Raw genomic sequence first — 18,749 nt, forward strand, 5'->3', positions numbered from 1 at the left:
AGACTCTAAGTGTATTGGGATAGAAAGGTGGATAAAATGGTGGGCGGCACGGTGGCACAGTGGTTAGCACTGCTGCCTCACAGCGTTTGAAGACCCGGGTTCAATTCCCGACTCAGGCGACTGACTGTGTGGAGTTTGCACGTTCTCCCCGTGTCAGCGTGGGTTTCCTCCGGGTGCTCCGGTTTCCTCCCACAGTCACAAAGATGTGCGGGTCAGGTGAATTGGCCATGCTAAATTGCCCGTAGTGTTAGGTAAGGGGTAAATGTAGGGGTATGGGTGGGTTTCGCTTCGGCGGGTCGGTGTGGACTTGTTGGGCCGAAGGGCCTGTTTCCACACTGTAAATCTAATCTAATCTAAAGCTGACAGGAGAAATGCATGGGAGAAAGACATGCTGTCTACTTCTGGTTCCTGATATGTAGCTGAGAAAGATAATGGGTCATTGGGGTCAAATGGCGGCCTTCTGTCCCACTTGAACCCGATATAAAGAGACAAAGTTGTCGTCTTGAGATTGATATAATGGGAGAGAACGAGTTAGAATTAGGAGGGGATGGGAAATCTGCTGCTCGGATCTGGGAAGGGCTAGAGCAGGCAGTGCTTATGAGAACTCTATTCAGATAAAAAACTACAGAACAAAACAATATTAATAATGGGACCTTTTAAAATGGTCTCATTCTAGTATTAAAAACTCTTCCCACAGTCTTGTCCCTCCCTCTCACGCTTTCACACTCTGGGTCCTAAGCCCTGAAATCTGCTGCTTTCCCCTTTTCATCTGTGCATCTCACTTATTTTTTTTCCTTTAAGACACTACTTAAATCCCAAGATTTCTTTTGTTGGTCGGTATTATAAATTTGTTTTATATTGTTTCTTTGAAGAGATTTAGGATATTTAATTGTGTCAAAGATGCCTTACAGATACAAGCTTTTGTTACTATAGAGCTTTATTGTATTGAAAAGTTAAAGTGCTAACCCTAAAACAAATTATACTTACAGATGTCTCTTGTTGAAGCAGAAAAGTATAGTCACCACAGTGATCAAAAGAAAACCCAGGCAAATAGGCACTACAATTGCTTCAATTTCTCCTTTTGCTGCAAAAACCAAAGCAAAACAAAAGGAATGTTTCACAATAAATCAAAAATAATTTGCAATACAAACATATAAACATCAATCACATAAAATCAGTTCAGAAGCAGACCATTTGGCTCCTGGAGTATGCTCCACTATTCAATAGCTGATCGGTTTTTGTATCCACATTCCGACCTATGCACCATTAGCCTTCATTCTCCTGCCTAATAAGAATTGATCCACCTCTGCCTTATTCAATGACCCTGCTTCCATTGCCTTCTGAGGCAGAGTTTTTCAAAGTTGCACCAACCTAAGAAAAAAATCCTCACCTCTGTCCTGCAAGGATGAGTGCCAATTTCAAAAGGTGTACGCCAGTTCTGGACTGACTGATGTCCTTGATTCAGGATCTTACATATTCAATCAAGTCATTGCTCAATCTTCTAAACTCCAATGGAATCAAGTCCAACCTATCCAGCCAATTCTCATAAGACAACCCATTCATTCCAGCTATCAACCTAGCAAAACTTCTTTAAACTGCCTCCAATGTATTTACATGCTTCTTTAAATAAGGAGACCAGAATTGCATAGTATGAGCGATGTGGGGTTACCAATGCCCTATATATCTGAAGTTTTGTTGTCAACACTAGGGGCCTCACAATTCATGAATGAACAGGTAACAGGAGTTCAGAGCTCTAGATTCTCAGCATGTCATCAGTTGTATATCCTGGGTTTACATTATACAGCTCCAAAAGCATCATTTACATTGTTCTGGGAGAGAAGGAGAGCTGCAAGTGGAACAGCCAGAAACTGTTGCTTTTCTTTCAGAGCAACAAACCAACTTCAGAACTGTAGTTCATTGCTTAGACCATTGAGCATCGGGTTGGGACATCGTGTAAGATTGTACAGGGCCTTTGGAGTACTGTGTATAACTCTGGTTTGTTTCAACTCCAAGTTTGGGATTTTTCTTCGTCTGAAACTCATCCAAAAATCTGAGCCTAAGTCGTTATTTCGGGTTGACTATCTTACATTCAGGAAGGCAAACAAAATACTACCGTTTGTGGGAGGTGGAAAATTGTCAGATTGTATCTACAATACAAAGTAAGTCTAACATCTGTGCTCTGATCCAAAAACAAACCAACAGAGGCTCTGATAAATAATTACACAAGCAAGAACACTCAGTCCTCCTGTGAGATTCTAGTGAATAAATGCTGGCCTATCCAGCAATGCCTACATCCTGGGAACAAATAAAACAAGATCTAAATTGAGGATAATGATTTTTTTAAAAAAAACCTAGTTATAAACTCACCATAACTTAAAGTGGTGAAATTAACTTCAGAACTATTTGTGCCTCCTTTCACTGTTGACGCCATGACACGTACACCATACAAAGTATTGCCTTTTAATGAAGTCAGCTCATGCTCTCGACTCATTGCATCAACAACAATACTTGGACCTGGAAATTAGAAACAACTTGTGAAACTTTTATCAACCAAAAAAATCAAAACAATTGAAGATTTGCACACAGATAATGAAGACAGTGGACAGAAATGGTTATCAATTATCTTTAAAAAATCCACAAATTTTACAAAAAAAAAGTGATGTGAAGACAGAGTTGAGACAAGTGCATAAGAGCGAGTATTCTTTTTATTTCTTATTTTCTTGCAATGCCATTCAACCTTCCTGGTCCAGGAAGGAAACTGTGGAATTTGCACCTGAAAGTAGTAAACTGTTGTCAGAGATGTAAAATGTTTCTTTTTTTTAAAAAATCTTTTTTATCTTATTTGGAATCTAAGTTCATTTTTCTGTCTGTACCTTGCCTTTTAAACCAGTTCAGCCTATTTCCTTTTCCATCAACTGTTGCTTCTCAAACTGCTTCAGTTAAAAGAGAAAGACTGTTGGTCCTATTATTCCCCATCCCTGATATACCTTATTAACAGCTTGCATTTTTCGCAATTTGCACTGTACTCCCCTTGGAGCAAAATGGTAAGGGAAATATTGGACTAACAGAGTCTGTAACAGAGATTCTTTCTCTGCATCTCTTTGTAGCTGTGACACTATATTCTGCAGTCTGTTCTCTTACCCTGAGGTACTTAGGTAAGGTATGGTTTACCTGGAAAGCACATAAAAACAATACTTTTCACAGTATTTTGGTACATGTGACAATAATAAAGTCAAATCATTATGGTACCATATGAGACCATTCAACCCTCATGTCCCTTCTGGTTGAATATCTAACAAGTTTCATCTGTGCAATTACTGTAGGATAAGACAGTGCTTTACAGTATGCAATGACTGTCAAAACACTTCACATTCAACGGTTCCCATGAACTGACTGTATAATTGGAAAGTTATAAACAAATTATTCTTCTTCTATCATATTTTCAGACACTCACTCTTTCCTTTTTCATTTAAGCATCTCTTATGCAGACAGGTTTTCCAACCAATAATAATCAATTTAAACTATTTGCTAAACTGATTTTCAAAAAAGTGATTAAAAGCCGCCTCAAAAACTACAATCAATCTTTCAATTTTACTTAATTTTTTAAAAAACTTAACATGTCTTCAATCCCAACTTTCTACAGTGAACATATGATAACTGATTAGCAGGGTTAGATCTCATGGAATACAGGGAGAACTAGCCATTTGGATACAGAACTGGCTCAAAGGTAGAAGACAGAGGGTGGTGGTGGAGGGTTGTTTTCAGACTGGAGGCCTGTGACCAGTGGAGTGCCACAAGAATCGGTGCTGGGCACTCTACTTTTTGTCATTTACATAAATGATTTGCATAAGAGGTACAGTTAGTAAGTTTGCACATGACACCAAAATTGTAGTGGACAGCAAAGAGGGTTATCTCAGATTACAACAGGATCTGGACCAGATGGGTCAATGGGCTGAGAAGTGGCAGATTAATTCAGATAAATGCGAGATGCTGCATTTTGGGAAAACAAATCTTAGCAGGACTTGTACACTTAATGATAAGGTCCTAGGATGTATTGCCGACAAAGAGACCTTGGAGTGCAGGTTCATAGGTCCTTGAAAGTGGAGTCGCAGGTGGATAGGATAGTGAAAAAGGCGTTTGGTATGCTTCCCTTTATTGGTCAGAGTACTGAGTACAGGAGTTGGGAGATCATGTTGTGGCTGTACAGGACATTGGTTAGGCCACCGGTGCAATTCTGGTCTCCTTCCTATCGGAAAGATGTTGTGAAACTTGAAAGGGTTCAGAAAAGATTTACAAGGATGTTGCCAGGGTTGGAGGATCTGAGCTACAGGGAGAGGCTGAACAGGCTGTTTTCCCTGGAGCGTCAGAGGCTGAGGTTTACAAAATTATGAGGGGCATTCGGGGAGTCCAGAACTAGAGGGCATAGGTTTAGGATGAGAGGGGAAATATATAAAAGAGACCTAAGGGGCAACTTTTTCACGCAGCGGATGGTACGTGCATGGAATGAGCTGCCAGAGGATGTGGTGGAGGCTGGTACAATTGCAACATTTAAGAGGCATTTGGATGGGTATATGAATAGGAAGGGTTTGGAGGGATAGGGGCCGGGTGCTGGCAGGTGGGACTAGATTGGGTTGGGATATCTGGTCGGCATGGACGGGTTGGACCGAAGAGTCTGTTTCCACGGTGTACATCTTTATGACTCTATTTCAGTGCACATGTCAAAACAGAATTATTTAAATGAGTCAGCAAAAGTAATACCACAACAGGAACTTAGTGGAAAGGAAAACTGACATCTCCACCTAGATAAGTATTTTATTGTTAGAAACAAATCTCAAATAGTTTCACACAGCTGGGAGAGTTGCAGTTCTGTAAAATTCCAGTTTTAAACGGCAAAGTAGAACTTTCAAAAGTTGATTGGGAGCAGGTATTTCCAGGTAAAAACAGCTGGAAAATCAAAAGCCTCCAAAAAAAGAGGTAATGAGAGTTCAGAGAGTACATTCCTATTAGGGTGAAAGGCAAGGTTAGTAGGTGTAGGGAATGCTGGATGGCTGGAGAAATTGAGGTTTTGGTTAAGAAAAAGGAAGCATATGTCAGGTGTAGACAGTAGAGATCGAGTGAATCCTTAGCAGAGCATAAAGGCAGTAAGAGTATACTTAAGAGGGCAATCAGGAGGGGAAAAAAGGGGACATGAAATAGCTTTGGATTTTCCCTTTTCCTATTTGCCAAAGGCATTTTATAAATGTATTAAAAGGACAAAAAGGTAACTCGGGAGAGAATAGGGCCCCTCAAAGATTAGCAAGGCATTCTGTGGAACCTTAGGAGATGGGGGTAGATACTAGTTGAGCATTTTATATCAGTGTTTACTGTGGAGAAGGACCTGGAAGATATAGAATGTGGGGAAATAGATGGTGACATCTTGAAAAATGTCCATATTACAGAGGAGGTACTGGATGTCTTAAAATGCTTAAAAATGGACAATTCCTAGAGCCTGATCAGGTGTACCATAGAACTCTGTGGGAAGCTAGAGAAGTGATTGCTGGGTCCCTTGCTGAGGTATTTGTATTATCGGTAGGCACAGATGCGGTGCTGGAAGACTGGAGGTTGGGTAATGCGGTGCCAATATTTAAGAGGGGTGGTAAGGACAAGCCCAGGAACTATAGACAGTGAGTCTGACATCCTGAGGGACAGGATTTATATGCATTTGGAAAGGCAGGACTGATTAGAGATAGTCAACATGGCTTTGTGTGTGGGAAATCATGTCTCACAAACTCGATTGAATTCTTTGAAGAAATAATGAAGAGGATTGATGAGGACAGAGTGGTGAACATGGTCTATATGGACTTCAGTAAAATGCTCAACAAGGTTCCTCGTGGTAGATGGGTTAGCAAGGTTAGATCTCATGGAGTACAGGGAGAGTTAGCATTAACTTGAAGGTAGAAGACAGAGCATAGTGGAGGGTTGCTTTTCAGACTGGAGGCTTGTGTGCACAAAAATTGGTGCTGGGTCCACTGTTTTTCATCATTTATATAAATTATTTGGATGTGAACATGGGAGGTATAGTTAGTAAGTTTGAAGATTACATCAAAATTGGAGGTGTAGTGGACAGCAAAGAAGGTTACCTTAAATTACAACAGGATCTTGATCAGATGGGCCAATGGGCTGAGAAGTGACTGATGGAGTTAAATTTAGATAAATGTGAGGTGCTGCATTTTGGAAAGACAAATCAGAGCAGGACTTATACACTTAATAGTAAGGTCCTGGGGAGTGTTGCTGAACAAAGAGACCTTGGAGTGCAGGTTCACAACTCCTTGAAAGTGCAGTCACAGGTAGATAGGATAGTGAAGGTGGTGTTTGGTATGATTTCCTTTATTGGACAGAGCATTGAGTATAGACGTTGGGAGGTCATGTTGCTGCTATACAGGACATTGGTTACGCCACTTTTGGAATATTGTGTGCAAATCTGGTCTCCCTCCTATTGGAAGAATGTTGTGAAACTTGAAAGGGTTCAGAAAAGACTTACAAGGATGCTGCTGGGGTTGGAGAGTTTGAACTATAGGGAGAGGCTGAATAGGCTGGGGCTGTTTTCTCTGGAGCATTGGAAGCTGAAGGGTGACCGTATAGAGGTTTATAAAATCATGAGATGGGATATGGAAAGGGTAACTACTCAAGTCTTTTCTCTGGGATTGGGGAGTTCAGAACTAGAGGACATAGGTTTACATTGAGAGGGGCAAAATATAAAAAGGTGCCTAAGGGGCAACGTTTTCACACAGTGGGTGGTGCATGTATGGGATGAGCTGTCAGAGGAAGTGGTGGAGGCTAGTACAATTACAACACTTAAAAGCCATCTGAATGGGCATAAGAATAGGAAGGGTTTAGAAGGATATGGACCAAGTGCTGGCAAATGGGACTAAATTAGGTTAGGATATCTGGTCAGCATGGACAGGTTAGACCAAAGGGTCTGTTTCCATGTTATACATCTCTATGACTCCAAAACCTTCTCATATATGCCAATAGTTTTACTAGATTAATTTTTAAAGCAACATCTCACTTTTTAACATTATCAATATACATCATGATTAACTACAAGCTCACAGGAATAGGTAGGAATTGATTTTTACAATAGACTGATTACATTGCTGATTAATGAGCAAGTTCTAGTTCCAGGTCATTACATTGTAGTCCAATCCATTCCACCTCATTTGATGACTGTTTTGCAGCTGAAAACGTTATAAAGAAATTCCATCAAGCAGTTTGTGAAAGAGCTTAAAAAATTCTTATATTTGCTGTGATATTATTTCACTTTGCATGATTCTCTTATGTCAATCTTGGCTCTGGAGGTTGAATTATTATCTCATTCAAAGGCTTAAAGACCCAACACCTGAAGTTTAGCACAAGACTGACAAACCTGTGCTGAAATGAGATAGGGCTGTACAGGTGAAAGAAAGATGCTAATTTGAGTTCTGGTTTTCCAGATGGATATAAAAATGTCCATTGGCACTATTAAATAGAATAAAGGGAATCACCCTTGCATCCTAACTAAAATTTAATGATATATATCAAAGCAACTTAAACGCCCACTTACCTCCATGCTTTTTGTGGGATCTTCCCACATGCACAGCCTAAATAAACGACAATGTGCATTTATAATTGAAGATTAAGTATATGAATTTAAACTTAATTTTATCAATACGTAATAAAAGCCAATCCTGTGCAATTTTTAACATTTTCAACAGAATTCTGCAGAAAATACCAAAATACTTAATACGAGTAAAAAAGATAATGCTGTTAATTTCAGTATTTTTGATATAACAATCTAGACCATTTGAGTTGAAGAATCTTCCAACACCATTGTATTGTACACATTTCACTTAAAGAAATATGTAAATGTTATCTTTTTGCTTACTTGTTTCATTTGCAATGCAATTCCTGTAAAATATGGTGTAATGTGTGATAAAACCACGCTGTTCATTTACAGGAATTTCACTCCACATCAATGTGACATCATTTTTCCCCACATTTTTCAGACGAACTAAAGGACCACTTGCTGGACCTGAGAAACAGAAGGATATAGCTTTTACCGCAGCTTGCATAGTTTAAAATATTCAGGTTGTAAAAGCAATTCCACATTTTCAGGCATCTTCTTATCTAACCTTTCCTACTCCAATTATTCCGCTAAATATGCTATCTATTAATAATCAGGTATGTTTCATTTTGCGCTCATAAGGGAAAGATCAATACCACTATTCATGTACTTTGCCACTTTAAGGGGATCTAAAGACATGGTGGTAGTATATCCTACCTCTGGGCCAGAAAATCTAGGTTCAAGTCCCACCTCTGTCAGGGGTGTGTCGTTACACATCTGAATAGGGTGATTAAATTAACTAATTTGCCACTTTAGGCATTGGATTTTCAAAGCTGAAAATGTGTTGCTGGTTAAAGCACAGCAGGTCAGGCAGCATCCAAGGAACAGGAAATGCGACGTTTCGGGCCAGAGCCCTTCATCAGGAATGACTATTGGATTTTCAAAGCTGAGTACAGCAGGAAAAAACAAATGAAGAATTTTTATATACACTATCCTCTAATCAATACCTTGACTTCAAATCTCAGAAAAGTACCAAACTTACGTATACATTTTTCACCTCTCATTTTGATTAAATGTGACTGGCAAGTTGACAATTTTGCATACTAGGAATTGAGTTTAGACTTACTTTAAATCAGAATATTCTTGATTTGTTATATTTTTAAAAATCAAACTGTCTAGATGTATTATGACAGATGCCTGGAGGAGGTGGGACATGAACCAAGGTCTCTGGCTCATTGGTAGGGATTTTACCACTAGGTAAAAAAAACCTCCAAATTAGGACGCTTTTTTTTCCCTAATCAGAATTTTCTTGAGAGAGAAATTAACCAGTCTAACAATGAGGAATTCATAATGAAAGAGTTGAACTGTTAGCTCCCAGTGATGCTAGTCAGAGTCACATAGCATGGGAATTGTCCTTCTGTCCAAGCCATCCAGGCCAATCATGTTCCCCAAACTAAAGTAGTCCTATTCCTTGCATTGGCCTATATTCTTCCAAATCTTTCTTATTCATGTAATTATCCAAACATCATTTAAATATTGTAACTGTACTCACATTTACCACTTCCTCTGGAAATTCATTCCATACACAAACCACCCTGTGTAAAAAGATTTGCTCCTCATGTCTTTAAATCTCTCGCCTCTCAACTTAAAAATGTACACCCTAGTCTTGAAATCCCCCATTCTAGGGAAAAGACAACTACCATCAACTCTATCTATACCCCTCATTATTTTATAAACTTGCATAAGGTCACCTCCCAACCTCCTATGCTCCAGTGGAAAAAGTACCAACCTATCCAGCCTTTCTTTATAATTCAAACCTTGCATAACTGGCAACATCCTGGTCAATTTTTTGAGCCTCTCCAGCTTAATAGTATCCTTCCTATAGCTGGGCGACAAGAACTGGACACAATTTCTCAGAAGAAGCCTCACCAATGTTCTGAACAACCTCAACATGACTTCCCAACTCCTATATTCAAATGAGCCACTCTGTGTAAAACAAAAGTTGCCCTGCATGTTCTTTTCAAATCTTTCTCCTCTTACCTTAAACATATGCCGCCTAGTTTTGAACATGCCCATAGCAGGGAAAAGATCCTTGCTACTCACCTCATCTATGCCTCTTAGGATTTATAAACCTCTAAGGTCACCCTTCAACCTCCTATGCTGCAGCAAAAAGTCTCAGCCCACACAGCCTATTTTTAGGACTCAAACCCTCCATTCTCAACAACATCTTGGTAAATCTTTTCTGAACCCTCTCCAATTTAATAAATCCTTCATGTAGCAGGGTGACTAGATCTGCACATCGTACTCCAAATATCCTGTACAACCTCAACAGGATATCTCAACTAGTATACTCAAAAAGGTTTGAACAATAAAGCAAACATGCTAAATGTCGTCTTAACAACCTTGTCTACTTGTGATATAAACTTCAAAGAATTATGTACCTGAACCCCTAGGAATATCTGTTCAAGAACACTACCTGGTGAGCTCCCTTCTATTATGTCTTCCATTGTATATTAAGAAATTGATTAGCTTGTACTGAACGTGTAGATGAATTATGTATAAACATTATATAAATGCATCTATTCCATATAAATATACTCTGCATTTTATCATTAACATAATTAGTGTGTACATACGATCCTGCTGCAGATATGCCAGTTTTGAAAGCGGAGCTCCTGGTCGACCACGATACATCGGGTATATAGTTATCCTGTAGCGCTTGAATGGCATTATATTATCTGTAGAAACAATAAATGAAATACCTTATAGTTATTCCTCATTTAGCAATTTGAGTTTGTTTCAAAAGGAACAACTTGTTCAGTCTTTCCTATGAAAAAGAGGATCCTTCATGAAAAAGCAAGTAATCTTACATTTCTGACCTGTAGTTTTTACTTTACAAATGGCTGCTTTGGTCACCAACTATGACTGAAAGTACATTCTATGTTTATGCCTAGTACTGTTACTTGCACCACATATTTATTATTGGATTTCACAGATTCCAAAAATAAGTGCCTCTTCAACTGCTTTTTTTTAGAAAAGAAAAGGGATAAACTTAGTAAATTCATGGCGTACAATTTTCTAACCATTTAAAAACTCTAGCTTGACAATTTTAAGACATTTGTACTTAAATTTCCAATATGCTCCTGTCAACCAGCAAGATTCCAAACCAGAAACACACATCTTGAAAATCATTCCCACATTCCAGCACAAAACTATAGAACAAAATAAATCAAAATAACTGACAGGCAATCAAATTGCACCCTTTGCTCTTCAAATATTGATAGAAATGACAGAAATATGCACCTTTTATAAAAACCTTCCTTGCAGTTTTTTGCGCAGTTTGCCAGAATAGGGGTCCAGGGCATAAATTCTTGATGGACTCTTCACACCATTCTATCACATAGCCACTCACTGCAGAGCTAGAAGGCTTCCACTCCACCATCAAGTGACCATCTTGAGGGTAGGCACTGACATTTTGTACAGGCAGGAATGCTGAAAGAGAATAAACATATCTTGCATCAAGAGGAACAATTGTTCCTTTGAATTGAAAACCAATTTTAAAGCTCTGTTGTGGATTCTCCTGATAAAAATCATACATGTTTCTGTTAACCTTGACTCACCCACAACATTTCGAAGCCAGAACCCAAGTTTTGGGTTCAAGCTCTACTTCAGAGAATTGAATAAATATTCATGGCTGAGACCTGGGTTCATGGGTGAACTGGGACTTGTGCCATAGTCACATATCAATTTTGCTTGGTTGTATTCAGTCGCTAGGGTGAATGTCAGGGAGCAATTTTCCAATTTTCCTGAATTGATCTAATATTTCTTCCTTTCTCCATTATTTGAAATTTGTAACTACTACATTCTTGAAAATACAGCCAGATCAAATAATGGAAGAGTTTTCAAAATTCTTTTATGTGTATCACTGCAGGACCAGCATTTCTTACTTTAATAAGACTGTAATTTGGTTTCTCTTAAAGGTAACGTCACCATCGTGTTAGCACACTGTAGGCTATTCTTTCATGGTTTTTGGCAGGGATTTGGGCGGGGGGGGGTGAAAGAGGCAGAACTGGTTTAACGTAATAATTGAAAAAGTGTGTTGCTGGAAAAACGCAGCAGGTCAGGCAGCATCCAAAGAGCAGGAGAATCGACATTTCGGACATGAGCCCTTCTTCAGGCTCACGCCCGAAACGTCGATTCTCCTGTTCCTTGGATGCTGCCTGACCTGCTGTGCTTTTCCAGCAACAAATTTTCAGCTCTGATCTCCAGCATCTGCAGTCCTCACTTTCTCCTTAACCCAATAATTACCAGGAAGGAGGTTGAGAAAGAGGATCCTTCATGGTAACCCATGCTATTGGCATCACTCCAAATCGCAAACTAGCTATTCAACCGAGCTAACTGACTCCCTATTCTTCTTGCACATTCCACAAAAGCAAAGACGTCATTTGAATAGATTTAGTTGCAAGAAGGAAAAAGTAACTTGGAATTTGACTTGAGTGCTTCAATATTAGGGAACAAGATATACGGCTTGCATGTCTTGGAAGATTTTGTCAGTTCTGGTTGGTATTCCTCAGGAGGCGTAGTGGGTGATCAATTTCTCAGCAGTACAAATATGTAGACGGAATGGGTTGGAAAGACTGAATTGTCTATTTTCACGTGCTACTTTATATCATGAAGAAAACTCACCTGATTCTGTTGCTGCAGGCAGTATTAAAATTTCAGTCGGAGAGTCACCAGCTGAATTGCTGGCACTAAGTGTGACTTCATATTCCCCATCTGAAACTGTAATATTCCATCCCAGTTTTGTTGTTTCAATGGTTTTGATATTCACAGAACTCTTCTTAATTGTCATCTTGTACTTCAGGATAACCCCATTAGCATCTGACTTTTCTAATTCCTGCAATTTGAAAAATAGATTAAAAAGAATTTTAAACGTCAGGTGGAAACTGATGTCAGCCGAACTGAATTTTATTATGTACAAAAGGACAGACTAAGATATAAACATCAACTTTGGCACAATTTAGCCGATATCAAATCATTTAAGAATAAATGCAGTCTTTCTATCCTTTTGTTTACATTTTAAGGCTTCAAATGTCTGCCTTTTCAGAATCGTGTATTTTAAAGAAAGACTCTTTGTCAGCTGATTTAATTGATAGGAAGATAGTGGAAAAATATAATCCACTCAAAACATTCTGAAGTGGAACATTACTTTCTGACCAAGAATTCCTTCACTGCTTTCAGCATGCTGAGAAAGACATCGTTTCAAATATCTCCTACCGTGCAAGTACATTCCATGTTCCACAAGAAAAATAGAATCTGTGGAGTCTGCTAGATCAGGTCAAATAACATGGTCTAATCAAATGACATACACCTTAGGCTGAAGAAAGTCAGAGTTATTAAACCAAATAGATTATCTCCTGATTTTCGATGCTAATCCTGGCACACCATTGAAGTTTAACACTGCCCTGTAATTTGATTTCATCCCAAAGAATTTTAGTATTCCTGTAGAAAACAGGACAGAAGCCTTCCTCACTTTGAGCCCTTGCTGGCTCTCTGTAAACCAGACCAATCCTGTTCCTCTGCTCTATTTACGCAGTCCTGCAAGTTTACTTCCATCAAGTGAAATAATTCATTGTCTCAGTTTCTATCATTCTTGTTGAAATTGAAATTGCGGGCCATTATCACTCACTGTATATCCTCCCATACACACTTTCCTGAATCACTTGCCCAAACCATTTAATCTACGGACCTTAAGCCATCATGTACTATCAGCTATTTGCGACAGGTTTTCTAACCTGACCTTATAGCTAAAATTCCTGATTTCTGGAATTTTACATGCTCTCAATAATCCAGATCCTTTCTAAACTGTGACAATTACAACTGGATACAATACCCAAGTCGTGGTCCAACCAGATTCACCATAACTTCCACTTTCATACTTTGTATCTCAATTTATGAAGCACAATATCCCAAATGATTTGTTGACTGCTCTCAATATTTCCTGCCTCCAGGTTTCTTTGTCTCTGACCACTCTAGAACAGGTCATTCAGCTTTTATTGCCCCTCTCTATCCCTCTCCAAAATATATTACCTCATATAGTCCTTATTAAATTCCATTTTCCACATGTCCAATTATTCTGCTAGCACATCCATTGGACTATGTCTCACTGCAGTTAATTGCCATGATCCTTAATGTCAGCTACACCATCAGATTTGGTATCATTACCAAAATGTAGCAAATTTTGCTTTCTATTCTAACATTCAAATCATCTACACAGTTCAAAAAGCAACCATCCAAGAACTGCATTGTGGGGATCATCACTCTCTCCCAGTCTGAAAAACTTAAGGAAATGCACTTTATTAAACAATTGACTGAGTAAGGGGAGGTAGATATTTGTACCCCAACAGAAAATTCTCAAATTCCATTCCGTTTTGCAAAGTTATATAGAAATTAACCCTTTCAAATCCCAAAACTTTAGCAACATTTAGTTTTATGGTCTTAATCTTGTGTAAGACAGATAAATTGTAAAAAGAATGTACGACAGCTGAAATCTAATTCAATATTAACTTAATTTTTGCATCATTGACATACACAATTATGGATAAATCACCAGAATATAACATATAAAAAGTAAAATTTGATGTGCTGTATAACCATTGGCTGGTATCTTTCAAAAATGTGATGCTGGAAAAACACAGCAGGTGAGGCAGCATCCGAGGAGCAGGAGAATCGACGTTTCGGGCCTATGCCCTTCTTGAGGAATGAGGCTGGTGTGCCAAGCAGGCTGAGATAAAAGGTAGGGGCGCTGGGAATACGATAGGTGGAAGGAGGTGAGGGTGAGGGTGATAGGCCGGAGAGGGGGTGGGGAGGGGGAGGGGTCGGGAAGATGATTGCAGGTCAAGAGGACGGTGCTGAATCCGTGAGTTGGGACTGAGAAAAGAAGGGGGGAGGGGAAATGAGGAAGCTGGAGAAATCTACATTCATCCTGTGTGGTTGGAGGGTTCCTAGACGGAAGATGAGGCGCTCTACCTCCAGGCGTCGTATGGTCAGGGTCTGGTGATGGAGGAGGCCAAGGACCTGCAAGGCCCACTCTTTCCAGTCCCACTTTAACTCCCCCCTCCAACTCTGCCAAAGACATGCAGGTCCTTGGCCTCCTCCATCGCCAGACCCTGACCACACGACGCCTGGAGGAAGAGCGCTTCATCTTTCACCGAGGAACCTTCCAACCACACGGGATGAATGTAGATTTCTCCAGCTTCCTCATTTCCCCTCCCCCAAACTTTTCTCAGTCACAACTCCCGGATTCAGCACCGCCCTCTTGACCTGCAATCTTCTTCCCGACCTCTCTGCCCCCACCCCCTCTCCAGCCTATCAGCCTCACCCTCGCCTCCTTCCACCTACTGTATTCCCAGTGCCCCTCCCCCAAATCCCCTCCTCCCTACCTTTTATCTCAGCCCGCCTGGCACACCAGCCTCATTCCTGAAGAAGGGCTTATGCCCGAAACGTTGATTCTCCTGCTCTTCGGATGCTGCCTGGCCTGCTGTGTTTTTCCAGCATAACATTTTTCAACTCTGGTCTCCAGCATCTGCAGTCCTCACTTTCTCCTAGTATCTTTCAATCAAAGGCAAGTCATCAACACGTCATACATATATGGTTAGATACTTTAACAGTATGGTGCTTCACCGAGTGCAGGGTCGGGGGACAAGAGTACCAGAGGGTCAGAAGCAAGGGCAGGGTTCGCCCTTGGTGGCCATGTCCCTGCAGCAGTTCCATTCTCTTAACTGTGCACACAACAGCATGGAATTTAAGACCATTCCATGCCCTGCCCAACCAGAGGCCCGCACAATTAAACCAGTTGGACAGGCGCACTCTTTCCAGTCCCACTTGCAGCTGAAATAATTGTAGCCCTGGAAGGTTATGGTCATTAAAATAATTATTGATTATTAGTTAAGGGTCTTTATTAGTTGCATGACAGGAAGGCAGAGTTTGGGCCTGTCCAGACCTTAATTTGGACAACCATGGAAAGGTGTTAAGTTGCTTGTCTGTTACCATTCCACAAAATTAAGTTTCCTTCTGCCTCCAGAAGGCCTGCTGTCTCTGGCCCTCAAATATTCACTTTTAGCATAGCTGCATTTCTGCCTGAATTCATACTTAACTGATCATAGCTTGAATTCCAAGACTGGTTGTCACACACCAAGTTCCAATTTTTCTCCAAACATAAAAGCCAAATATCATGGATGCTATAAATCCAAAATCAGAATTAAGGCTGAGATAGATAGATTCCTAATAAGTAGGGGAATCAAGGGTTGTGGGAAAAGGGCAGATGTGAAGGGTGTCATGATCCTACTGAATGTTGGAACAAGTTTAAGAGACTCAATGGCCTATTCCTGTCCCTATTTTGTATGGTGTTACAAAAAGGAAAGAAGCTGGTAAAATGCTGCAGATCAAGCACCATTTTCAGAGAAACATAGATAATCTTTAAAAAGGTGATCTTTCACAATAACTGAAGAGGAAATAGAGATTCAAGAGTTTCTTTAAGGCAATGGAAAGGGGAGGGGCAGGAATGCCAAAGAAGCAGCTTTGTAATAGGATGACAGTGAAGGGGGATCAAATAGTTGAACGTTTATGATACAACAACTAACATTTGCATCCACATTGAGGCATGTAATGCAATATAACTTTGTTCTTATTCTGCCTGTACTGTGTTGAAGTATTAAATAAATCAGAATGGTCCAATTTGCGGCACAACTTAATCCTAATTGGAGATTGAATAGAACACTGAACAAGTTAGAAATGAGGGACAGTCACATTCACAAATAAAACTTATCACAATTTGGTTTAAAAGGACTATTTCCTCTATGTCTGTTACTAGGTACTTGTAAACCTAAGGCATATGTCTACATATAGAAAATAAACAGAAGACAAAGTTACCTTCCACATGATATGGATCTTTCTCTTTGAAAAATCCAGATTTTCAACTGTTCTCCAAATTGGTGGACCTCGTAATGGCTCTAGCAATAAAAATGTTAACAGATAAAGCTTTGATGCAACTAAAATAAACAGTGATTAATTCAACCCAGTTTTTAAAATTACAATTGTACAATATAATTTTTGAGCATCATGGCTTCGTGTCAACAGTTTAACTAATTATGGGCGTTCTTTGACAAAGGAACCAGTGTATGTAGCGTACATAGGTTTCCAGAAGGCATTTGATAAAGTACCACATCAGAGGTTACTGCAGAAAATAAAAACTCTTGGTTTAGGGGGTAGCATACTACAGAGGCAGAAGTTTGACTTGTGAACAGTAAGCAGAGAGTAGACATAAATGGGTGTTTTTTGCTATAGCAAGATGCAAAAAGTGTTGTCACAGGGATTGGCACTGGAATCTATTCACCATTTTCCTTAAATAATCTGGATGAAGAGATGGAAGAAATGGTTGGAATCTATTCACCATTTTCCTTAAATAATTTGGATGAAGGGATGGAGGAAATGGTCACCAAAATTTCTTGATGATACAAAGCTAGACAGTAAAGCAAACTGTGGACTGGACAAAAAGGAGAATAAAAAGAGATATAGATAGTTAAAGTGTGTGGGGAACAATCAAGCAAGTGAAACTATAACGTTTGCAGCTGTGAAATTGTATGGACGTACAGTATGTGAAACTGTTGTCCATACTAGTAACAAGAACTTGGGCAGGAAGGAAGAGTTGGTCTGGCAGATGAATACATGGCTGGAAAAAAAAATGGCGCAGGAAGGATGGCTTTAGATTCCCAAGGCACTGGCTCCGGAAATTGGCAAGCTAAATGTATTGCACATGATCAGAGCTGGGACCAAGTATCTTGGAAAACATTTCGCTAGTGCTTATAAAAAGACTTCAAAATAATTTGGCAGGACACTGGGAACAAAGGGAGGATATTACATGGAATACCAGGGTACAAAATACAGATAACACCAGCACAGAGAATAGAAAGTTAATAGGCAAAGTTTCAATAAAAAGGAGAAAGTAACAGAAGTTTAAATCAGAGTTATTGTGCAAGTATGTGAATGCATAATAAATAAGTTTGGGATGTTGCCCATGCAAATTTACATGTGAAAATATGATGTGGTGATGACAACAAAGACCTGTTCAAGTCCTCAAGAGGGTTGGTTGTTCAATATTCCTGAACAAGATGTTCAGAAAGGCAGGATGTGTAGTTATGAGAGATGTTAGATCAAAGATACAAAATTGAGAGCTAAGAAGAATACAGAAGATTCAGAGAGGCGAAAAGAAAACACATTAGAGAAGCAAAGAGGGATGACAAGAAAATAACTGGTTTCCAACATAAACGGGAATCCCAAAGTTTCCTATAGGTAGGTCAATAGTGAAAAAGTGATAAAAGGATTAGAGTCAAATAAGGATCACAATGTGGATTTACATATGGAGGCAAAAGGCATGGCTGAGGTGTTAAATTAATACTTTGCATCTGCTTTTAAATCAAGAGGTTAGATACTACTGAGGCCATGGTGACAGGAAAGCTCTGCCATTAGAAAGGTTCAATATTGATAAGGAGAAAGTAATATATGGGCTATCAATATCTAAAATTGACAAGGCACTAGGACCAGATAAAACATATCTAAGGATATTGAAGGAATAGAATGTGTGAAAAATTAGAGTTAGAAATCCAGGGGCACCAGCCATAATTTAAGAGTTTTCCCTAGCGAGTTTGGAAAAGATTTGTAGCTCAGGTTGAGGTTTGCTCGCTGAGCTGGAAGGTTTGTTTTCAGATATTACGTCACCATATCAGGTATCTTCTTTGAACCTCCGGTGAAGCACTGGTCATATAGCTCGCTTTTTATTTATGTGTTTAGGTTGCCTTGGGTTGGTGACATCATTTCCGGTGTTGATATTATTTCCTGTTATGTTATTTCCTGTTCTTTTTCTCAGGGAGTGGTAAATGGGATCCAAGTTAACGTGTTTGTCGGTAGAGTTCACGTTGGAATGACATGCTTCTAGGAATTCTCGTATGTGACTCTGTTTGGCTTGTCCTAGGATAGATGTGTTGTCCCAGTCGAAGTGGTGTCCTTCCTCATCTGTATGTGAAGATACTAGTGAGTGGGGGGGGGGGTCATATCTTTTTTGTGGCTAGTTGATGTTCATGTATCCTGACTGTTTGTCCAATGTGGTGTT

At 39.6% G+C, this 18,749-nt stretch overlaps 1 protein-coding gene across 2 annotated transcripts in view; it reads right to left on the reverse strand.

Moving 5' to 3' along the window:
- The window catches only part of LOC132813874 (interleukin-6 receptor subunit beta-like), an 86,271-nt gene that overhangs the window by 15,505 nt on the left and 52,017 nt on the right, over positions 1-18,749 (reverse strand). For both annotated transcript variants that reach the window (XM_060823292.1, XM_060823324.1), the window contains exons 8-14: positions 16,514-16,593; positions 12,269-12,479; positions 10,886-11,074; positions 10,219-10,320; positions 7,904-8,050; positions 2,368-2,514; positions 988-1,084 (exon numbers count right to left, since the gene is read on the reverse strand). In XM_060823292.1, the coding sequence (XP_060679275.1) occupies positions 988-1,084; positions 2,368-2,514; positions 7,904-8,050; positions 10,219-10,320; positions 10,886-11,074; positions 12,269-12,479; positions 16,514-16,593 (973 nt within the window). The remainder of the gene's footprint in view (positions 1-987; positions 1,085-2,367; positions 2,515-7,903; positions 8,051-10,218; positions 10,321-10,885; positions 11,075-12,268; positions 12,480-16,513; positions 16,594-18,749) is intronic.

This window comes from Hemiscyllium ocellatum, chromosome 1, assembly GCF_020745735.1.
Source record: "Hemiscyllium ocellatum isolate sHemOce1 chromosome 1, sHemOce1.pat.X.cur, whole genome shotgun sequence".
NCBI lineage: Eukaryota > Metazoa > Chordata > Chondrichthyes > Orectolobiformes > Hemiscylliidae > Hemiscyllium > Hemiscyllium ocellatum.